This window comes from Protopterus annectens, chromosome 11.part0, assembly GCF_019279795.1.
Source record: "Protopterus annectens isolate FY-2018-M chromosome 11.part0, PAN1.0, whole genome shotgun sequence".
In the NCBI taxonomy this organism is placed as follows: domain Eukaryota; kingdom Metazoa; phylum Chordata; order Ceratodontiformes; family Protopteridae; genus Protopterus; species Protopterus annectens.
Genome location: NC_056745.1, coordinates 955519664 through 955540682, shown reverse-complemented (window position 1 = coordinate 955540682; position 21019 = coordinate 955519664). Strand labels below are relative to the sequence as shown.

General features: G+C 38.8%; 1 protein-coding gene across 3 annotated transcripts in view; it reads right to left on the bottom strand.

The window, feature by feature from the left end:
• The window catches only part of ELAPOR2 (endosome-lysosome associated apoptosis and autophagy regulator family member 2), a 1439853-nt gene that overhangs the window by 236269 nt on the left and 1182565 nt on the right, over window positions 1-21019 (bottom strand). For all 3 annotated transcript variants that reach the window (XM_044088347.1, XM_044088349.1, XM_044088348.1), the window contains one exon: window positions 17685-17786. In XM_044088347.1, coding sequence (XP_043944282.1) covers window positions 17685-17786 — 102 coding nt within the window. The remainder of the gene's footprint in view (window positions 1-17684; window positions 17787-21019) is intronic.

Genomic DNA, 21019 nt, shown 5'->3' with positions numbered 1-21019 from the left:
CTCGCTTGTGGTCCCGAAACGGCTCCAAGGTGGCAGTTGGATCCGAGGGAGGAGATGACTTGTCAATGCTAGTCGGCACCGACAAACTTGGTTCTTCAAGCCCAGGAATCGGTTCCGAGGATGGAGCCAACAGCTTGACAAACTTAGAGGATTTCACTGGCTGAGAACCGTTAGCTGGGGAATCCTGTGGTTTCAATAATCCTCAAAGGATTAATTTGTTTTTGTGCTCCTGCAGAACCCTTGGACTAAATGCATGACAGATAGAGCAGGAGTCCTGCAGGTGCACAGCCCCTAAACAATAAACACAGACATTTTCTGACAGCATGAGTCACACTTTTTGAAGCCAGAAACTTTGGCCTCTTTAGACATGTTACACTACTATACTAAAAAACAGGTTTTTTTTTTTTTTTTTTTTTTACAGTTAAGGAACAGAAAGGAGAGCCTCTAATTTAAATGGCTGACCTAAGGGGGGGACGACTCGCTAATTTAAATGAGTTCAGGGGAAACAGAAGGCCTGCGAGATATGGAGCGACGGCCAACAAAGCTACAACACACACAAGAAAGGCGATAAGGGATAAAGAACTATATATAGACAAAAACTTGACAAATTTTAAGAATAAACAACAATAATAATCATAGAATAAAACTATACTGAGCCCAAGCCAGTAATGAAGCAACCTCGCAGTTGAAGCGACAAACGAGATCTGGGTAACTGACGCTGGGCATTCTGGGATAAGGGTTAGCCTCGAGCCAGTAAATAGCTCTCAAGCTATAGAAGTAGGCCAAGTCAGAGCCAATCAGCTCCGAACCCAAACAGCAAGAATAAAGGCGAGCTGGGACATCTTAACATCATGTATTCTCCTTTGTTCATGAAATTTGAAAGAAAACTGGATTGACAGATTGATTGACTGACATTGGAGTCTGACACCATGTTAGGAAGGAAGGATGGCTTGGTTTGTAAGGATACCCCATCTTTAGGAAAAATCAAATAAGAAGGCTTAGAAGATAAGGCTTGAAGTTCTGAGAGTCTTCTAGCAGAGGTTATGGCTAGTAAAAAGATAGTTTTTCACGGTAAAAAATTTAGTTCACACTTTGCTGACAGTTCAAATTGAGATTGAGTCAAAGCTTGTAAAACTAAATTCAAATCCCATGGTGGAGTTGGGATCTTTAAAAGGAAATCTAAGAAGAAAAGTTCTCCTTATAATGGCCTTTAAAGAAGCAAAAGTGGAATTGCTTACTCCCATGTGAAAATCAGAAATGGCAGCTAGTTGTACTTTAATAGTCAAGCAGCTAGCACTTTCATTAAAGACTGCAGCCAAAAACTCAAGAACATTATATACTGGTACTGAAAAAGGGTCAGTGCATCTCTGCTCTGACCAAAAACAAATCTTTTCCATCTCCTTCTGTAAATCTTCCTAGTGGAAGATTTATGGGAAGACAAAAGAATGTGATGGACAGGGAAGGGCAACCTGGAATGTCTAGCTATTAATGGAAGTGGAGAAACCATGTGGTCAACTTTAAGCCTAAAATGTCTGGGTGAATCATGTCTGTCGGGTGAGACAAAAGGTTCTGAACTGGATCCAGAAACCATCGTGGGAGAACTGGATGAGGACAAAGAAAAGGGAACCAAATCTGACAAGGGCAATAAGGAGCAATGAAGATGACTGTGGTCTTCAATCAAGATGCTTTCTGGAGAAACTTGGGGAGTACAAGAGTTGGATGGTAAGCATAGGGGAGACCAGAGGACCAACAGTAGAGGAGTGCATCTCTTGGTGATTTCCCCCTGTGGGGGCAATCAGGGCAAAGAATCTGCTGCACTTGTTGTTCAGGTGAGATGCAAAGAGATGGCAGCAAGGTTGGCCCCACTGGCAAAATATCTTTTCCATAACTGTCATGCACACAGACCACTCATGAGGCAATAAAATGGACCTGCTCAACTTGTCTGCTATCAAGTTGGATTTCCCCAGAATGTGCGCTGCTATCAGAAATTGACTGGATGAGTTAGCTCACTGTCAAACTCGGATCTTCTTGACATAAGGGGCAAGAACTGGTTCTTCCTTGTTTATTGGTGGATCAGACCACTGACACATTGTCTATCTGAATCTCAACAGTCCAGGAAGAAAGACAGTCTTAAAAGCCCTGCAATGCTAGGAGGACAGCTCTCATTTCTGAGACACTGATATGCAAGCTGGCCTCTTCAGGTGACCAGGTGTCTTGGACTGTCTTTCACAAGAAGTGACCCCCACCCCACCTAATCCAGGAGGAGTCTGTGGTCACTATGGCCCTGGGCTGAGGAAGGATGAAGGGGCGGTCATGTAAAATCTGATATGAGTGAATAGTGCTATTTATTTATCATAGTTTTAAGTGTATTAATGCTTTTATATAGATAAGGCACTATATAGACTTCTCGCTAGCAACTTAACATATCTTCGCTTTGCCTAGTGGATAAGTGAACTTGCTGCTTTAAGGTTTTAACTTGTCAATTAATTAGTATTGTTCAATTTAGTATAAAAGAACCTGTTTGTTTTTTAATAACTGTTTTGTCTGATGAAGGCTGGGTACTTCCTAGCCAAAAGCGCTTACAATAAACAGTTTGTTTCATTAAGTATTCTTGACTGCTGCCGGCTTTTCTGGTTTCTGTTTTGTTGTTTTTAAACAGTTTTATATGAGTGAATCCACTACAAGAGGTGATTTTTGAATGGCTGAGTTATTCTGATCTGGATGGACAAATGCTTGTGCAGAATTGACCACCGAGTTGCCATGATCAATTGAAGAATTCTCATGTGGTACGTTGCTAACAGAACTTGAACTATCCAAGCAGACATTGACCCCAAGGCTTTTTTGATTTCTTGTGCTGTTGCATTCCTCCAACAGGTGGAACATTGGGAATTTTGTTTACTATGGGGGGGCTATTATATAACCTCTGGAAATGATCCTCTGCACCCATATATCTTTTATAATCTCTAGTCAGGCTCTGTGGTGCTGGGATAAATGACCCCAACTGCCTCCAGAGATGGACATCTACGCCTCCTTTCAGGAGCACTGGTAGGATCTGTTAGAATCTGTGGGCCTCCTCTGCAGTGCAGGTGGCATCTTCTGTTAGTTCCCCCAAGGCCAGAGGGGAAATTATCTCCACATGATTAATGGAAAGGACCCTAGGCCTTTCTGAACCACATTTTTGACCACCTAGTTGACTCCTTGAGAAGGATCTTTCAGGAGTTGAAAAATGTATTCCCACTGCAGACAGGGTCTTACCATCCTGCTCACACATGGATAGTGAGTCTTTAACCTTGGGTCCAAGCAAAGAAGTTCCTTCAAAGAGAGCATTGATGAAAGAAGACCTGACAGACTCTGGAAATCACACAGGTGTATCCAGGCATGTTCTCCTACAGGAAATGCTTGAACCCGCCACCCTTGTGGTATCTTCAACTGCATGTGAAATGACCCTCATGGAAAATTTTAAAATAGACTGTAGGGTAGCCAACTGTGAGGCAATGGAACTCTCTGACTCAGAAGTTATGGTCCCAGAGAGGGATTTGGTAAGTTTCTTAATTAAATCCCTCTTCAGTCTAGTGTGCTAAATAATTCAGTGACTGAAGTGCAAAGGTAGCTTAAGCATGTATATGCTTCCCAAATCTGTCCAGCAAACTAGACCCCCTGTTAGGGAGATAAACAGAGAAACTCTGTCCTGCGAGTTCCTATTGTGTGGCCACCACTATGACCATGGAGTCTACTGGTACTCCTTTACTCCAAAATTCCCAACCTTTGGGTGGTGCCAGGATCCTGTTTAGTCTCTTAGGGATTGGCTCAAGACAGTCAGGTTGCTTCCACACCTACCAAGACATCAAATTGATGAGCTCATTACCAGGCACAGTCACCCAAGAAGTAGATGGACCAGATCCAAAGGCTTCTCGGAATACTGATTCCTCTTTGGAAGGGTTGTCAGTAGACCAGCCACCCCTTTGCTTGAAGATCTCCAGGATATCTCCAAAGGAGACATCATCATCTTGAGGACCCTTCCACTCATCAAAATCAGTATGTTCCATGATAGACTCTTGAGAAGAGTCTAAGTAGAGTTTCTCTTCTTACGGACTTCTTCAGTGGGATGTTCTGGAGAAGTATCAGAAGATACGAGTATACCCTGGTGGGTAGCCTGGAGACTTTGGACTGGCTGTCCCCGTGGAGTAGAATCTTGAATTTCAAGACACAAAGATAGATGAGTTGGGAAGAAGGATTCGAGGGGAGGGGGAGGTCGTCCTTCCTCTAGGAGCAGAGAAAACTCTCCACTACCTCAAAAGCAGAATCACCCAGAGAAAAAGAGGCCAATGACTGTGAGAAGACCTGCTTCAGGACAGTTGGCTCCTTCTGACCCAAAGACAGAGCACTCAAGGCAGGGGTCGGGCCAAGCTGTCAACTGTAGAGGCTCCAAGGGACAGAGATGACTCCAACAACTTCAGAGTCTACTCCAACACTTTCAGACCTTGCAACGATGCTACTGCTCTGATGGTATCACAGTGGAACATATGATGATCTTTGGATCTGACAAAGATGGCTCTGGAATTCTTAGATTCAAATGCTTTGAAACCAAAAGTCAGATCTGAGGAGCAGTCAAAATAGATGGAGTAGTACTGTTCAAGTTCCCTGGACCTGAGGGGGAAGAGCTGGGAAAAGTCCCATTTGAATTTAGATCGAGAGAAATTTCCTCATCATCCTAGCCACATCTGCTTTGATCAGGTTTCTGGATGATTAAGGAGGAAACAACTGATGAGGTCCTGGAGTTTCTGGATGATTAAGGAGGAAACAACTGATGAGGTCCTGGAATGGTGACGTCTCTCTAGGAAAGGAGATGGAAGGCAGGAGGGTACAAGATCCAGAGATGAAGCATATCTGGTCCGAGTAAACTTCTTCGGATCAGAGTGTGTCAGATTTGATGATGTAGAGTTGGCATCAGAAGCTGTCGGATCTGAGGATTTCACCTTCAGATCCAATGAAGTTGGATACGATAGTTTAGATAACTTAAGAGCTGGTTCTGCACTAGAAGCCGAGCTTGGAGCATAAGATCCAAAAGGGTCCAAAGAACAATTTTTGGCCTCTCTTCTGTCCATTTTCTTGGGGATTAGGGCCCCAGATATCATCTCAGAAAACTTGGTTGGAAGTAAACCTTTTAAAGTGAGTTTGCTCTTATGAGCAACCAAGAACCGAGGATTCAAGGCCTTACATATCTCACACAAGATGAATTCAAATGGGCCGGGCCTAGACAGTATACACAAGAATCATGTGCGTCTGACAGATGAATTTTGTCGCCACAGGCCTTACTTTTTTTAAAACTCAATCGTATTTCAGCCATTCTGGAATAAGAAAATGGAAAAATGTTGTGTTTTTTTTTTTTTGAAGGGAAAAAAAAGTGAAAAGTTCCCAGTGATGCTAACTGAAGATGCCACCACAAGTGTACAAGATAAGAAAAGAAAATACCAACAATGGGAATATTAATTTACACCAAAAAGTGTAGAAAATTTAAGAGAGGAATATTATACAACATGAAGAGGAAGGCGATATAAATATAATCTACTTTTACTCAAATTAATACCAAATCTCGAGAGCTAACAATGAGCACATCCATATGAGAAGGGAGTAAATGAGATCTGAGGTATGGTAGGGAACAAGGGCATTATGGGAAAGGGAGGAGCTCGACAGTTTTCAGTATCTACCAGTTGTAAAAAGTGGCCAAGTCAGATCAGAGGGTCGGATCCGAACCCACTTGTTGAGGAATGAATGAAAACTGACAACATCAGATCCGAAGTTATGGATTACCTGCAAAGTGAAAGATTTAGTTTACAAAATTTAACTCTGATAACATCACAGCAGGGTATAACACTGGATACCCAAATTAAGTAGAAACCAGTAGAGTGGGAAACATCTGATTAGTTGCCATATAAAGATACTTTGGAGCTTTCCACAGGAAACCAGTACAAAAGTTCAGATGGAGTTGCACAGCACAGTAAAGAACAGGAAAACTGTGGTAACTTTGATACAGTCAATGTTATGGAGTGATAGGCCAGTGAGTTCCCATATGAAAGAGCAACGGATGACAGGATAAAACTGAAGAGAATGTGGCACAGGAAGATGCTCTGGAATTTTTTTGCAGAATGCTCGCAGGGAATCAAAAACGAAGAATATGCCATCAGTTTAGAAGAAAATGATCTAAGAGAAGAGTTGCTGATTTAATAGAGATGGGCAGACATATTAAGTTCAATGAAAGAAATAGACTACTGAAAGTGAATAAAACTCCAAAAGTTAGAAGTTTGATAAAACAAATAAACACAGTAATTACGACTGTCCATATAGATTCATGTGATATAACAGAAGTAAATAGGATATACTGATGTACAGTTAAATTAATAACAGCTAAAGTCTTACCACAAAAATCCAGGGCAGTAAGGGAAAGGAAGGTGAGAAATCAAAAACCAATATAGAGTATAGAATAGAGAAAATTATAAAGCAATTAAGACAAAAACTGCCACTTTTAGAAGAGTACAGAAGAGGGAACAGATCAGCAAAAATACTCAGAAAGACAGGATAAAAGCAATGAGCAGAATTGGAACAGATCAGGATGTATAGGGCACTATTGCAAATAATAAAATTTTATTTATTTTTATTTATTTATTTTACATTTATTAACCGGGAGAGTCCTACTGGATACAGGTCCATTTTCAGTGGAGGCCCGGGGAGAAAAGCTCCAATTACATTCATTTTTAACATTAAAAGCCATTACTTGACAGTCATTACAGGCAGACTAACATTGTGAAACTAAGTGACACATACTGTATACACTATGAGTAATTATGAGAGCAACAGGTAAGACAGTGTAAACACATTAATGCACAGTAAAATTAAAAAATCAGCAGAGGCAGTAAAACTATGATATGCAGATAAATATTAAGGAAAAGTACAAAATAAGCAATTTATTAATGACTGAAAAAAATTTACAGAGAATTGGGAAACAAGGCAAAATGAATTGAAATATTACCAAAAAAAAAGAAGAAATAGATACATCTATGAAGATCCTATGGAACATAATAAAGATGTTGAATGGAAAGAAACAGTAAAAGAAAGAATAAGAAGTTCAAATGTACATTATATGAAATGGGATGATGTAACAGCCAGAGAGATTGAAACAAAGTTAACAAAAGCTCCTAATTGGAAAACCCCAGGGCCATACACAATACCCAACTTCTAGCTAAAAGTATTAACATCTTTACATGAAGATTTAGCTATGAGTAAGAACTATTTATATGCACACCCAGAAAAGACACCAACCTGATTAACAACACTGAAAACAATATTCTTACTTAAGAGTGAACCTGCAAGCTATGCTAAAAACTAGATACCAATAACTTGCCTTCCGATGACAAGTAAACTACACACTACATCATGGCAATAGAAAAAAGGGGCAACAAAAGAAAGCCATATGGGGAAAAAGGATCATTTGTTGTTAAATAAAGTCATAATGGAGAACTGTAAAAGGTATGGCATGGATAAACTACAAAAAAGGACTGGACATTATTCCACATTCGTGGACAAAAGGGTGTTTAAAAATGTATAAGATACACCCTACACTGATCAATTACATTACAGCAACCATGAAACAGTGGCATACACTTTGCAGTTAAGTTGTATTAAAAGACACATTATTCTTCCACAGATAAAAATTCAAAGGGGGGTATTCCAGGGTGACTCTGTCACCACTGCTACTTTGTCTTGCCCTTAACCCAGTAATCTATCTATTTAACAGATTAGGTCTTGGCTACAGTTTGCTTCCCAGAAAACTATAAACTGTAAAAACTTTTCATCTTCTTTTTGTGGATGATTTAAAATTGCATAGTTCATCAGAAGAGGAACAGAAAGCACAACTGCAAGTGTCAAAACATTTTCAGATGATATAAGAATGTCATTTGGTCTTGATAAATGTGCAAAAGCAACCTTTAAAGCAGGCAAGCTGTAACACCAGGAAAACATCAGTCTGGGACAGGAATGTGATATAAAAGAATTTGAGCAAGGAAGAGTGTATAAATATTTGGGAACAGATGAAGGAGCAATAATAAAACATGAACAAATATGAATAAAACTTGGTAAGGAATATTTTAGAAGACTAAAATTAATACTGAAAGCAGTGCTGACATCTAGGTGCAAAGTCCAAGCCATAAACCAATTTGCTCTTCCTGTCCTAACTTGCAGTTTTAGAGTGAATGACTGTCCCCAAAAGGTGTTAGATCAGCTGGAAAGGAAAATAAGGATGCTTTGTGATTTTCAAATGATTTATAAAAATCAGTATATACCAAGTCTATATATTCCCTGTTATGAAAGAGGTATGGCCTCCTTGAAATGATTACACGTATAGATCTGTAACTGTAAGACTGCGTACGTATCTAGTGACCTCACAAGACACAAATATAGTGAAAGATTTACAACATGAAGAGAATAATTCTAAGATGACTTCCCTTCTTAGTTTAGCAGAAGCATATTGGTGCCAGGTGGAAATGGAAATCAAACCAGAAGCAGATAAAAATCAGGCAGCAACTGAATGTGCCAAAAAACAAAAGAAAGAATATAAGGTGAAGGATCAGATGAGAAGGCAAGAAATGTGGAAAATGAGTAAATAAAGCTGCAGTTACAGAACACTGTTGAAATAACCTCATGTTGATCAGGAACAAACACAGGAATGGATAAAGGAGAGGTGAATTTAAACCAAAAGATGAAAGGTTACTATTGCTGGCCCAAGACAGTGGATTACATACATGTTGGTTTACAAAGTCCACTGAACATGTGGTCGAAACAGACAAATGTAGGATTTGTACAACAGAATTGGAAACAGTCACACATCTTGTTTCTGAGTGTGATACACTAACGGTAGAAGGACTTTACACTGAAAAGCATAATAATGTGGCAAGAATGTTGCATTAGGGATTGTGCAAACATCAGAATACTGAAGTAGTTAACTCCTAACAATGTGGACATCCTACAAAACGGCCTCACTGAGACAGATGCCTGGTGTCAAAGCCATGGCCTCAAGCTCAATGCCAAAAAGTGCACTGTCATCCCCTTTGGTAAAAACTCTGTACCCATGAACTACAACATAGACGGTAGTATACTTAACACCAAAAGTGTGATAAGAGACCTTGGGACACAGGTGGACAGTAATCTCTCCTTTGATAATCACATCGCCACAGTAGTCAGGAAATCCTTCTATGTGGCACACCTCATCACAAAAGGTTTCTCATCCAGAAAAAAAGAGGTCATTGTTCCCCTCTACTCATCACTCATTAGACAAATTATAGAGTACAACGCCCTTTTTGGTATGTACCTCACAAGACATCTACAACAACTGGAAAGGCCGCAGAAATACCTCACAAAGAGGATTACCGGCCTCAAACAGATGCCCTATGCAGACCGTCTCAAAAAACTCCAGCTTTACCCTGTCGCATATCGCCTACTCAGAGGTGATCTCTGCCTAACATACAAAGCTATGTCAAACCCAGAGCTGTTGGACATGCTCCACTTAATGAAATCCCAATCCCTCTGAGCTACACGCTCTAGGGACCTAATCCTTGTCACCACAATAAAAAGAACATGCTGGAGTGATAGATTCCTATCCCGGAGACTTCCCATACTCTGGAATAAACTACCTATCTATATCAAACAAAGCTCCTCATTAGCACTCTTCAAGAAAAATCTTGATGATTGGATGGGAAATAGGAAATTCACCCCGGGGATCACCTCTGTTGCTCTGCTCGACAGTGGCACAGGAAAATTATTTTCTTAGGTGGCAAAAGCCAGGGTACCTTTTTGGCTGGGCTTGTATAGGCCCCAGGGCCGATAGCCTAGTACCTACCTATGAACCTATTGGAAACATGAGCCACAATGCATTATAGAAAATGATGAACTTTATATCACATGGGAATCACCCATTGCCAACAGTTCAAAAAATACATGTGAGGAAAACAGATATAGTAGTCCATGAAAAGAAGTAGCATTACCTACAAAGAGGCACAAAGTCATAAAATAGAATGAATTGCAGGCAGAAAAGAAGGAAATGTGAAAGAAGGATACCTAGACAGTTCCAACATTAGTAAGAGCAACAGATCTTATAAAAATGAATCAACAATTGTACTTAGATATGTTACCTTTACAAGTAAATCATTATGAATTGCAAAAGTTGTCAATACTGGGCTCATTGCAGGTGCTGCAAAGAGCACTTTTGGCTAACATCAAAGACTGAAACAATACTAATTTCATGAACTTTAATCATACTTTGATTTAGGAATGGGGTCCATTACCATCATGGAATTAGAAACTCAAAAGACTTTGAGAAATGAAAAAAGTTGGAAATGTACATATTCACAAAATGATTAAATTTTATAAACTATTAATATGGTTGTAATCTTTTTACCTTAATACTGAAACTCATAATACAACTATTTATTTCTGATATAGCACATGTAAATATATATATATATATATATATATATATATATATATATATATATATATATATATATACACACACACATATATACATATATGTATGTGTCTACTTTGGAAGACTGAAATACCACTACACCGACCTTTCACAATCCTGAGACAAGAAGGCGTCCTAAAACACTGACTGTAAACTCCAGGTAAGTAACCATTTGTCAAAAAAATACAAAATTAAACCCGAAGCAAATTAAACCCACAGAAGTGGGGGGCTTTGCTCCCCCCACACTCCTTAACTAAATATACCAACTCGGAGGTCACACTACTATGCGGGTAAAGGGCAAAGTTCAATATTGTGGTCAAGTGATTACTTACCTGGAGTTCGCAGTCAGTGTTCTGGGACATCGGTTTTCTGATGTTGTCGGCCTTCTCGTCTCGGAATTGTGAATGTCCAAGTTATGACATTTTGGCCTTTCAAAGTAGACCCATATATGTGGGTGTGTGTATATGTGTATATATATATATATATATATATATGTATATATATATATATATATATATATATATATATATATATATATATATATATATATATATATATATATATATATATTTATATATATATATATATGTATATATATATATATATATATATATATATATATATATATATATATATATATATATATATATGTATATACAAATATATATATATATATATATATATATATATAGTAGCTATGTCACATAGCTCACAACACCAGTGTGCCACCCAGCAACGGCCCCTAAGGCAAGACAACATACCTAACACTTTAGTCATAGGTGATTCTATAGTCAGGTACACTGATGTCCCACTCACCAGGCTGAACAAGGAGAAAATTACAGTGAGCTGCCTGCCAGGTGCCAGGATCTGCCACATAACTCATGCACTCAAGTCACTCCACAACAAGTACAAATATGACTCTGTCATTGTCCATGTTGGAGTGAATGACTTGAGATATACCTCCCTGGACTACATGAAAAGAGACATGGAAGAGCTCTCGGATCATGTGGCCCAGGCAGGTATGACCCTAGCCCTGAGTAGCATCCCGCCTTCACCCAGACAGATACCACAATATAAGGACAAAATGATTGACTTCAACAATTGGCTATATTTCTGGTGTCATGCAAAGGGGATCCAGTATCTGTCTGCCTGAGAAGACATGATTGACAGTCCACAATGTTTTGCCAGAGATGGTCTGCACCTGTTGCCCCTGGGATTCAGGTTACTGGCAAAGCCTCTTGCCACCCCTATAGTGCCTTTTTTAGGCAAAGTTCAAAGGACAAAATCACCACCGTAACAGGTACAAGCATGCAAAATCTGAAGGTAATGCTACTCAATGCTAGAAGTCTAAACCTCAAAATGCACTCGCTCGAGGCACTCCTAAAAATGGAGAACATTGATATCTGTGCAGTAACTGACACCTGGTTCAAGACTGCAGAGAGCACCCCTGCAATACCAGGCTACATCTCTTACCACACTTTTTGGCCACCAAACCAGGATCAAAACACTAAAGGTGGATGAGTGTCCATATTCATCAAGGATATTCACACCACCAGGTTAGTTGCCCAAGACAATGCATCTGAAATTCTCCAGGTGCAACTAACACTAGGTAAGACTGCAATCCAAATTGTAGCTTGCTACTGATCCCCCACCATGCCCCAAGATTCTCACTACACATTTCTAAACATACTGGAAAATATTAATATACAGCCAAACACCCTAATACTGGGTAAATTCAACTACCCTGCCACTAAATGAGAAAACTACTCATGTACCAACACCTTTGCCCAACGGTTCTTGGAATTTATAAATTCCAATGCCCTGGATCAACTAATCCATAGTCCTTCCAGGGGCTCCAATATCCTAAACCTGGTCATTACCAACATGGGAAATCGATGCTCCACACCTTTGGTCATCCCCTCGTTGGTCAGGTCAGACCATAAGCTAATCACCTTTAACATCCACATCCCACCCCCCCCAGTAAGGAAACCTCCATAAAAAACTTCTCCAAAGCCAACTTCATGCTACTCAAGTCAGAAGTTACAAACTTCATGACATCTATGCAGATGGGAACTGAAAGTTCGACTGCTGAGTCCTACACTAAGGCACTGTATGAGCACATCCACTCATGCATGAATCATGCCATCCCAAATAGAACAAAGATGCTCTCCTTCAAAAAAAGGAAGCCAATCTGGTGGTCCCCTGCCATAAACAAACTTTACAACAAAAGGAAGAAACTGTTACAGAAAAGAGGAAAATCCCAGGATGCAAAAAACTCCCTTACCAGCCTCAGTAAGAAGCTGAGATCCCTCATAAAATCCTCCAAAGCTAGTTACAAAAATAAAATTGCCAAAGATTCCAAAGACAACCACAATGCAGTCTATAACTATGTCAAGAATCTAAATTGCAATGCTCACATCTGCTCTGAGCTACAACAGAAAGGCGTTAAATATACTGATCCCAAGGCTATTGCCAATATTCTGGCAGATTGATTCAGTGCCAACTTCACCCCCCTCTCACCCCCTAAATGGCCTATCTCAATACTGGAAGATTGCCAAATTATGGTAATAACGGCCACACAGGTAAAAAACACACTCTCCAAAGCTAAGAATACAGCATCCATGGGACCAGATGACATCCCGGGCTGTGTACTACATGTACTACAAAATGAACTGGCACCTCACCTAAGTGGCATGATTAATCACACCCTTACCTCAGGCTTCTTGCCCACTGAGTGGTGCACAGCTACAGTTATCCCACTCCACAAGGGGGGATCCACCTTGGATCCTGGGAACTACCACCCCATCAGTCTGACGAGCCTGATCTGCAAGGCCATGGAACGTATTATCATGGAACTTATAAAACAAAGACATTCGCAACCTTAAAACACTGGACCCCTCCCAGTTGGGGTTCGTGAAGGGCCGATCTTGTCTCCTGAACCTGATTGACTTCTTCGAGTCAGTCTCCAGAGCCGAGGACGAGGGTAAGGCAGTCCACATAGCCTATCTGGACCTCGCCAAGGCCTTTGACACAATCCCCCACTCTGGAATCATTAATCCCTACGTCACTCGATGGGTTGCCAACTGACATACTGACAGAGCCCACACTGTAAAAGTAGCTGACTCCAAATCCAGCTCCAGACAAGTGACAAGTGGAGTACCTCAGGGTTCAGTCCTGGGACCTCTCTTGTTTGGCATCTACTTCTCTGAAGTACAGGCCAACACTAAGGGACTCTGGTTAACAAAGTTCGCAGATGACTGCAAACTGGGAGCCATTATTGAAATGATGTTGATACTCTACAAAAGGGCCTTACAGAAACAGATGCTTGGTGCCAGAGCCATGGGTTCAAGCTCATTGCCAAGAAATGTATAGTTATCCCCTTTGGAAAAAAACATGTACCCATGAATTACCACATAGGTGGCAGTACACAAAATACCGAAAGTGTGATAAGAGACTTATGGACACAGGTGGACAGTGGTCTCACCTTCAATAACCACATCGCCACAACAGTCAGTAAATCCTTCTATGTGGCACACCTCATCACTAAGGGCTTTTCATCCAGAAAAAGGAGGGCATTGTCCCACTGTACTCATCCCTCATTAGACCCATTGTAGAATACAACGCCCCATTTGGTATGTACCTCTCAAGACATCTGCAACAACTGGAAAGGCCACAGAAATACCTCACTAAAAGAATCACAGGCCTAAAGCAGATGCCCTTTGCTGACCGCCTTAAACTCCAGCTATACTCTGTCACATATCGTCTACTCCGAGGTGATCACTGCTTAACTTAAAAGGCCATGTCAAACCCAGAGCTGTTGGACATGCTACACTTAAAGAAATCCCAATTCCTCAGAGCCACATGCTCCAGGGATCTAAACCTTGTCATCACAATAAACAAAACACGCTGGAGGGATAGGTTCCTGACCCAGAGACTCCCCAGGCTCTGGAATAGACTGCCCATACATGTCAAGCAGAGCACCTCTTTGGCCCTATTATAAAGGAACCTTGATGAGTGGATGGGAGAAAGGAAATTCACCCCAGCGATCACGTCAGTCGCCCTGCTAGACAGGGGTCCAGGGAAGTAAATAGTGTGGGAAGAAATAGCCAGGGAATTGTTATGGCTAGGCTTGTATAGGCCCTAGGACCGATAGCCTAGTACCAACCTATGAACCTAAATATATATATATATATATATATATATATATATATATATATATATATATATATATATATATATATATATATATATATATATATATATATATATATATATATATATATATATATATATATATATATATATATATATATATATATATATATATATATATATATATATATATATATATATATATATATATATATATATATATATACATATACATACATATACACACACACAATTTATAAAGACACCTAAAAAGGGAGAAAGAATATATTGGGAGGTTTACTACTATTGTTCTACCATTATATTATGGAGTCACTGCAATAATAAGTGCTACACAATGTAAAAATGCTTAAAGTGTGTGTGTGTGTGTGTGGATATATATATATATATATATATATATATATATATATATATATATATATATATATATATATATATATGGTTCCCTTTTATATGATCGAATTTCTCTAAACTCGAAAGTCAAACTTGAAACCAGAATCTCAAATTTAGAGAAACTCGAACATATGAAAGAGACAAAAAATAAAATTAACACCCACACCCCTCTACTTAAATATACCTACTCCGAGATCGCACTATAGTGAAGGAAAGGGAAATCTCCCATTCCACGCTATACGTGTAGACGCAAAACGGAAGATTTTCCATTCCTCCGATATAGTGCGGTCACGGAACATTCACATTTAAACTGCTAAGGTACAGGGGGACCTGGCCCCCTGCAATAAGTTAAGTTAACTTTTTATTTTTTTAAACCTAAGGCTTCCATTCAGAATTTCGAGTGAATGGAAGTTCGAGATTCTGGTCTCGAGATTATGAATTTCGAGCTTCCAGACATTCAATCCTGTGGGGAACTATATATATATATATATATATATATATATATATATATATATATATATATATATATATATATCATGGACACAAAATGCAGTCAACTGACATTTGTCTGTGGAGAAGACAAAAGATGGCACAAGCTAATGCTAATTTTTACAGACAGTACATATCAACTCATGTCACAGAAGCTGTAGTCCAAAACTAGAGCTTCCTCTGTGCAAAGAGACATCAGACTGCTTAAAAATCAGGTCAGATGACAGTTAAGGATAGGGAACAGAACCTGTTTAACATATTTACTGCTAATAAACCTTCCCAAAAAGACTGACTGCTGAAGCTAGTAATGTATTAAATGTCAGACTAATGTTGAATATTAAACTATATTATGAAGCATTAAATCAATGCAATATAGTCACTAAGAAAACATACAAGACCTCCACTGGATGATCAGATAACAAAGCGAAAGATGAGCATTACTATAGAATGACACTGACTTCTGGTGATTCTTTCCTCAAAGCCAGTAGATCGTCTTAGATCACCTCATGGGATCACATAAAATGTGCTGAGAAAAAAAAAAAAAAAAAAAAAAGAAGAAGAAAACCCTGAAAACACTTCTTAACCATCCAGACAATAACAAAGCAAAAGGGAGACTAATCAGGTGGTGCCGACATGTTGCTTTAGTGACACCTACAGGGAGCTCTAGGTGTTGTGACACTGGAACTTGAGCCTGCAGAGCATACACTCCCTAGTACCAGGAATTAGAATGCATACAGATGCAGGCATGACCCCAATGGCTGTTGTCACAATCAGAGCTCTTGTGAAGCACCTTGGGGAGTAGGAGCTCCAAGAAGACGGGAGTTCACCAAGTCAGTCAGTCTGACCATGCTTACTCCTGCTAGGTTCTTGTTTCATGAGCAAAGAATGAACTGATTATGCTCTCAAGACAGGTTCACAGGTGTGTACTAGGCTAATGGTCCTGGAGCCTTTATAAGCCTAGCCCACAGAAGTGCTCTGGCATTGTGCCACCCAACGTTAGTTTCCAGTGCCTCTATCAAGTAAAGCCACTGGAGTGATCCCTGGGGTGAACTTTTTCCCATTTACTCATCAAGATTTCTCTTGAAGAGGGCCAGTGAGGTGCTCTGCTTGACATGTATGGGAAGTCTATTCCAGAGCATGGGCAGTCTCTGAGTTACAAACCTATCATTCCAGCATGTTCTCTTGATTGTGGTAATGAGGTTGAGATCTCTGGAGTGTGTGGTGCGGAGGGATTGGGATTTCTTTAGATGTAGCAATTCTAACAGATCTGGGTCAGACATGGCTTTGTAAGTCAAGCAGAGATTGCCTCTTAGTAGACGATATGAGACAGAGAATAGTTGGAGTTTTTTGAGTCTGTCCATGTAGGACATGCATTTAAGGCCTAGGATCCTCTTTGTGAGGTACTTTTGTGACCTCTCTAGCTGTTGCATGTGTCTAGTGAGGTACATGCCAAATGGGGCATAATACTCTATGATAGGTCTAATGAGGGAAGAGTAGACAGAAATGATGACCTCTCTCTTCCTGGCTGCAAAACCCTTGGTAATGAGATGTGCCACTCAGAAGGACTTTCTGACCACAGTGGCAATGTGGTGGTTGAAGGAGAAGTTGCTGTCAACCAGGGAAAGACAGCCTGGCTCTAGTCCTTACGAGTGGAATAGACAAGCAGATTGGCTAAAGAACTGATCAATATAATGGGGTTGTACACCCAGAGCAGTTAAGAATATGTTCAAAATCCTTACAAAAGGTGCCATATGCAGAGGAAGGGACATTTACAAACTCTAGTAAAATTCTGTAGCAGAAATCACTGCGGACTCTCGCACAAATCATTTCATGGTGCCTCTGTGTCATAAAGTTGTACATCTTTATAGCTAATATTCCAACCAATAAATGTTGAACAGACAAGAAAGTAATGCATTACAGACTATTCATAATATATCCATTTATATAACTTATTTAAGTTTATTTGGAAGAGAACTCTAGCCTCTGGACCATTTACAGGTCTAGCCTGTGAGCATAAACACCAAAATAAACATACACAGTAAGCAGCATGAAGTATAAAGTCAAAATATACAGTCTAACTATAGTAAAGGAACAGACAGCAGTACATATATGATACCTGGACACTGAAACCTTCCCCTGAGCATTTTCGTCTGTTTTGCACCTCAAGGATATTACAGTTGCTCGACCATATGGACAAGATGATGTATTCACAGAAGACCTTAAAATAAGAATCAGAATAAAATAAGCAATGTTCTTCAAAAACAGGGTACAGTTGCTAAAGCTGTAGCCATGTGATATAAGATAATGTCATCACTTTTCAAAATAATAAAGACATAATTTTATGGACTATTACCCTAATGACGTCGACCAATGCTCCTTTTTGTAGTATATCAGAAACTTCCTGATGGATTTATTCAAAATATGGTTGAGGACACTTAAAATCACTAGTGCTCTATTTTGAAATGGAGAGCTTCAAGCCTTATTTATGTAACATGATATGATGATGTACAAATTATAACACTTCATTCACTGCATAACTGTAACATTTACATTTTCCTTGTCACATATGACCATAATAGTACTGTCACATTTTCTTGTTTTATTACATTGAGTCCCAGTGTATTTATTTTATGCTTCTGTTTAGTCACCCTTGATGCATACTCGCAATTACAAGACTCGTCTGATCACAGACAATTTCATGGGTAACCCTTTGAAATGTCAGTACCAGCATGAGCATATCAAGTATTATGGAGACTGAATGGCTAAACAAATTGACTTGCATATACCAAGTCCAAGACTGCTATTTCTTGGAATACTCCTTTTTCCCCAAGGTATGACAAATATTGGAGTTGGTATATATAATTATGGGGTTGAGGAGGTTTGCCCCAACATCAGGGATGCAGTAGGATCCCTGCAAAAAAGTTAAAAGACAAGAGCATTGCTAGAGATTCTTCTAATTATTTTCATTTTTTTTTATGGTGTGTCAGCACTCGATATTAAAAGTGCCAACATTTCAATAGGGAGCTAATTTTTTCACTACTTGCAATGGCCCTGTATTTATGGTTTATGTATGAACTATCATTAGTTACTCAAACCAAGACTTAGGATTACAATGAGGCAACCAGGCCTTTGGATGAAAAATTCAAACAGCATATATTCTTCAAACAGAAGGATTTATCCAAGTAACAACAAGTCCAGTCTGTGAAAATTCACAACTCACAGTTCATTTATTTGAGTGACATAAAAACGGTAAGTGCTTTTGCTAGATAGCTTCCTCAGACCTTCAAGAACAAACACACCTTTCCTTTCCTTATATACTACCTTCAAATATGTTTAGTGTCTCTTAAAACTATTTTGTTTTTATCAATGACTGGGCGTAGATGTTTTTCTACAAATAAAGAGAGTGACTCTGTAGCCCATCCTGCACCTGCCACTATAGGTCTCATTGGAGGTTTTTTGCTATGTTTGTGTACTTAGGTAAGCCCTGTATTATTGGGATCAAAGGATTCTCCACTCTTAAATATTTATAAAGTTTTCCATTAATAACACCACTTCTTAAATCATCCAGTAAAGTGGCAGAAATAGAGTCCATCACTTGATGAACATAATCTATAGGTACTGACTTGTAAAACTTTTCATCACTTAGCATTTCTCTCGTGAGTGCAATATATTGTTTCGTGTCTAAGATGACAATTGGACCGCCTTTATCAGCCGGTCTGATAGCGATTTCTGAGTTACTTTGTAGCCTTTTGAGTGCTTCTCTCTCTATATAATTCAGATTGCTTTTGATTTCTTTTTATTACCATAGAACTTGTATAGTTCTTCTTCTGTTAACTTAAAATATGCATCCACCAAAGGTGGTTGTTAGGGACATATGTACGTGAAGTCAGAAACTCAAATTATTTGATTTCTGACTTATATGGCTATATTATAAATCAGTGCAGGTTATATGTGTTATAACTGTACTGCATATCACTTACATATTTGAACTATATTCTTGAATTGTGTTCTTGAATTGTATTCTTGAATTGTGTTTTGAGCAAGCTGTTGCTGTGCATTTATTTTATTTCTGCATAAATTAGTGCATGTTATATGCATTAGATTTGTGCTGTATAACGTATAACGTTTATATATTTTATATTGAGCAAGTTGTTGCTGTGCTTTTATTATTTTACTTCTGCATTTTTACCTTTGCTTTTATTTTTGCATTTTTGTATAAATATTTAAATTAGACACATGACCATGTAAGAAGTGTTCTGATTGGTAATGACACATTTTGAAATATTTGAAGGTAGTATATAAGGAAAGGAAAGGTGTGTTTGTTCTTGAAGGTCTGAGGAAGCTATCTAGCGAAAGCGCTTACCGTTTTTATGTCACTCAAATAAATGAACTGTGAGTTGTGAAGTTTACACAGACTGGACTTGTTGTTACTTGGGTAAATCCTTCTGTTTGAAGAATATATGCGGTTTGAATTTTTCAGCCAAAGGCCTGGTTGCCTCGTTGTAATCCTAAGTCTTGGTTTGATTTTCTTGTTGAATTTTATCAATGAGGCATTTACCCCGTGGAGTATAGTCCATTTTGTTGTTTGCTACTATCATTAGTTACTGTTCACATTTCATTTTCTTTATAGAATTTTAATTTGTATTTCTACACAGTTTAATTTCTGTCTTCACTGTGTTTCATTTTCTGTACAAAATGTACCACTTTGTACTGCTATACAGTTTCAGTTTTATCTAGACTGTATACTTCAATAGAATGTATTTACCAGTAAAACCCAGGTCATGTTGAAAATTGTCCTTGGACCAGTTCACTTGCCTGGCTGCCAAAAGTAAGTAAATAAATAAACAATAGTAGAGAGCAGTAAACGAATGCAGAAGGATCAACAAGTAGGATCCTCACATAAAAATAAATGCCACAATCAAGGCTACTTATTTTTTAACTCTTTATTTCTTTTATTCTTCTATGTATCAAGTATGCATCTTTTATCATTTTTTTTTACAATTACATACTATCTTTGTATAGTCTACCTTACTCCTTACCTCATTTCTTTATTTTTATCTAGCATATTCTGTAAGATGAATCTGTGTGCAACTTCTACATTTCCTAGTTTCTTTTAATCCTCCCTAACAACATAACTTTAACTGTATTATTTTGTTTTCTATATGGCATTCATGCAATTGACACATTTTTTAAGCTTTTGCTCTTGCTTTCTGGCCCAGGTCATATCTGACAAGGGTCTTCAAACCAGTGATCCTACCCGGTTGATAAATGTATGCATGCATAAATAAATAAATATGTAAGTAAAGCAAGCAAGTAGTCATAGGTTCATAGGTGACTACTAAACTAATGGCGTTGGAGCCTTTAGAAGCCTAGCCAATAATACTCTAAGATATGACAATATTATATCTTAATTCCCCAGATATGGGACGGGGTAGTATTGGAGTAGTGGGT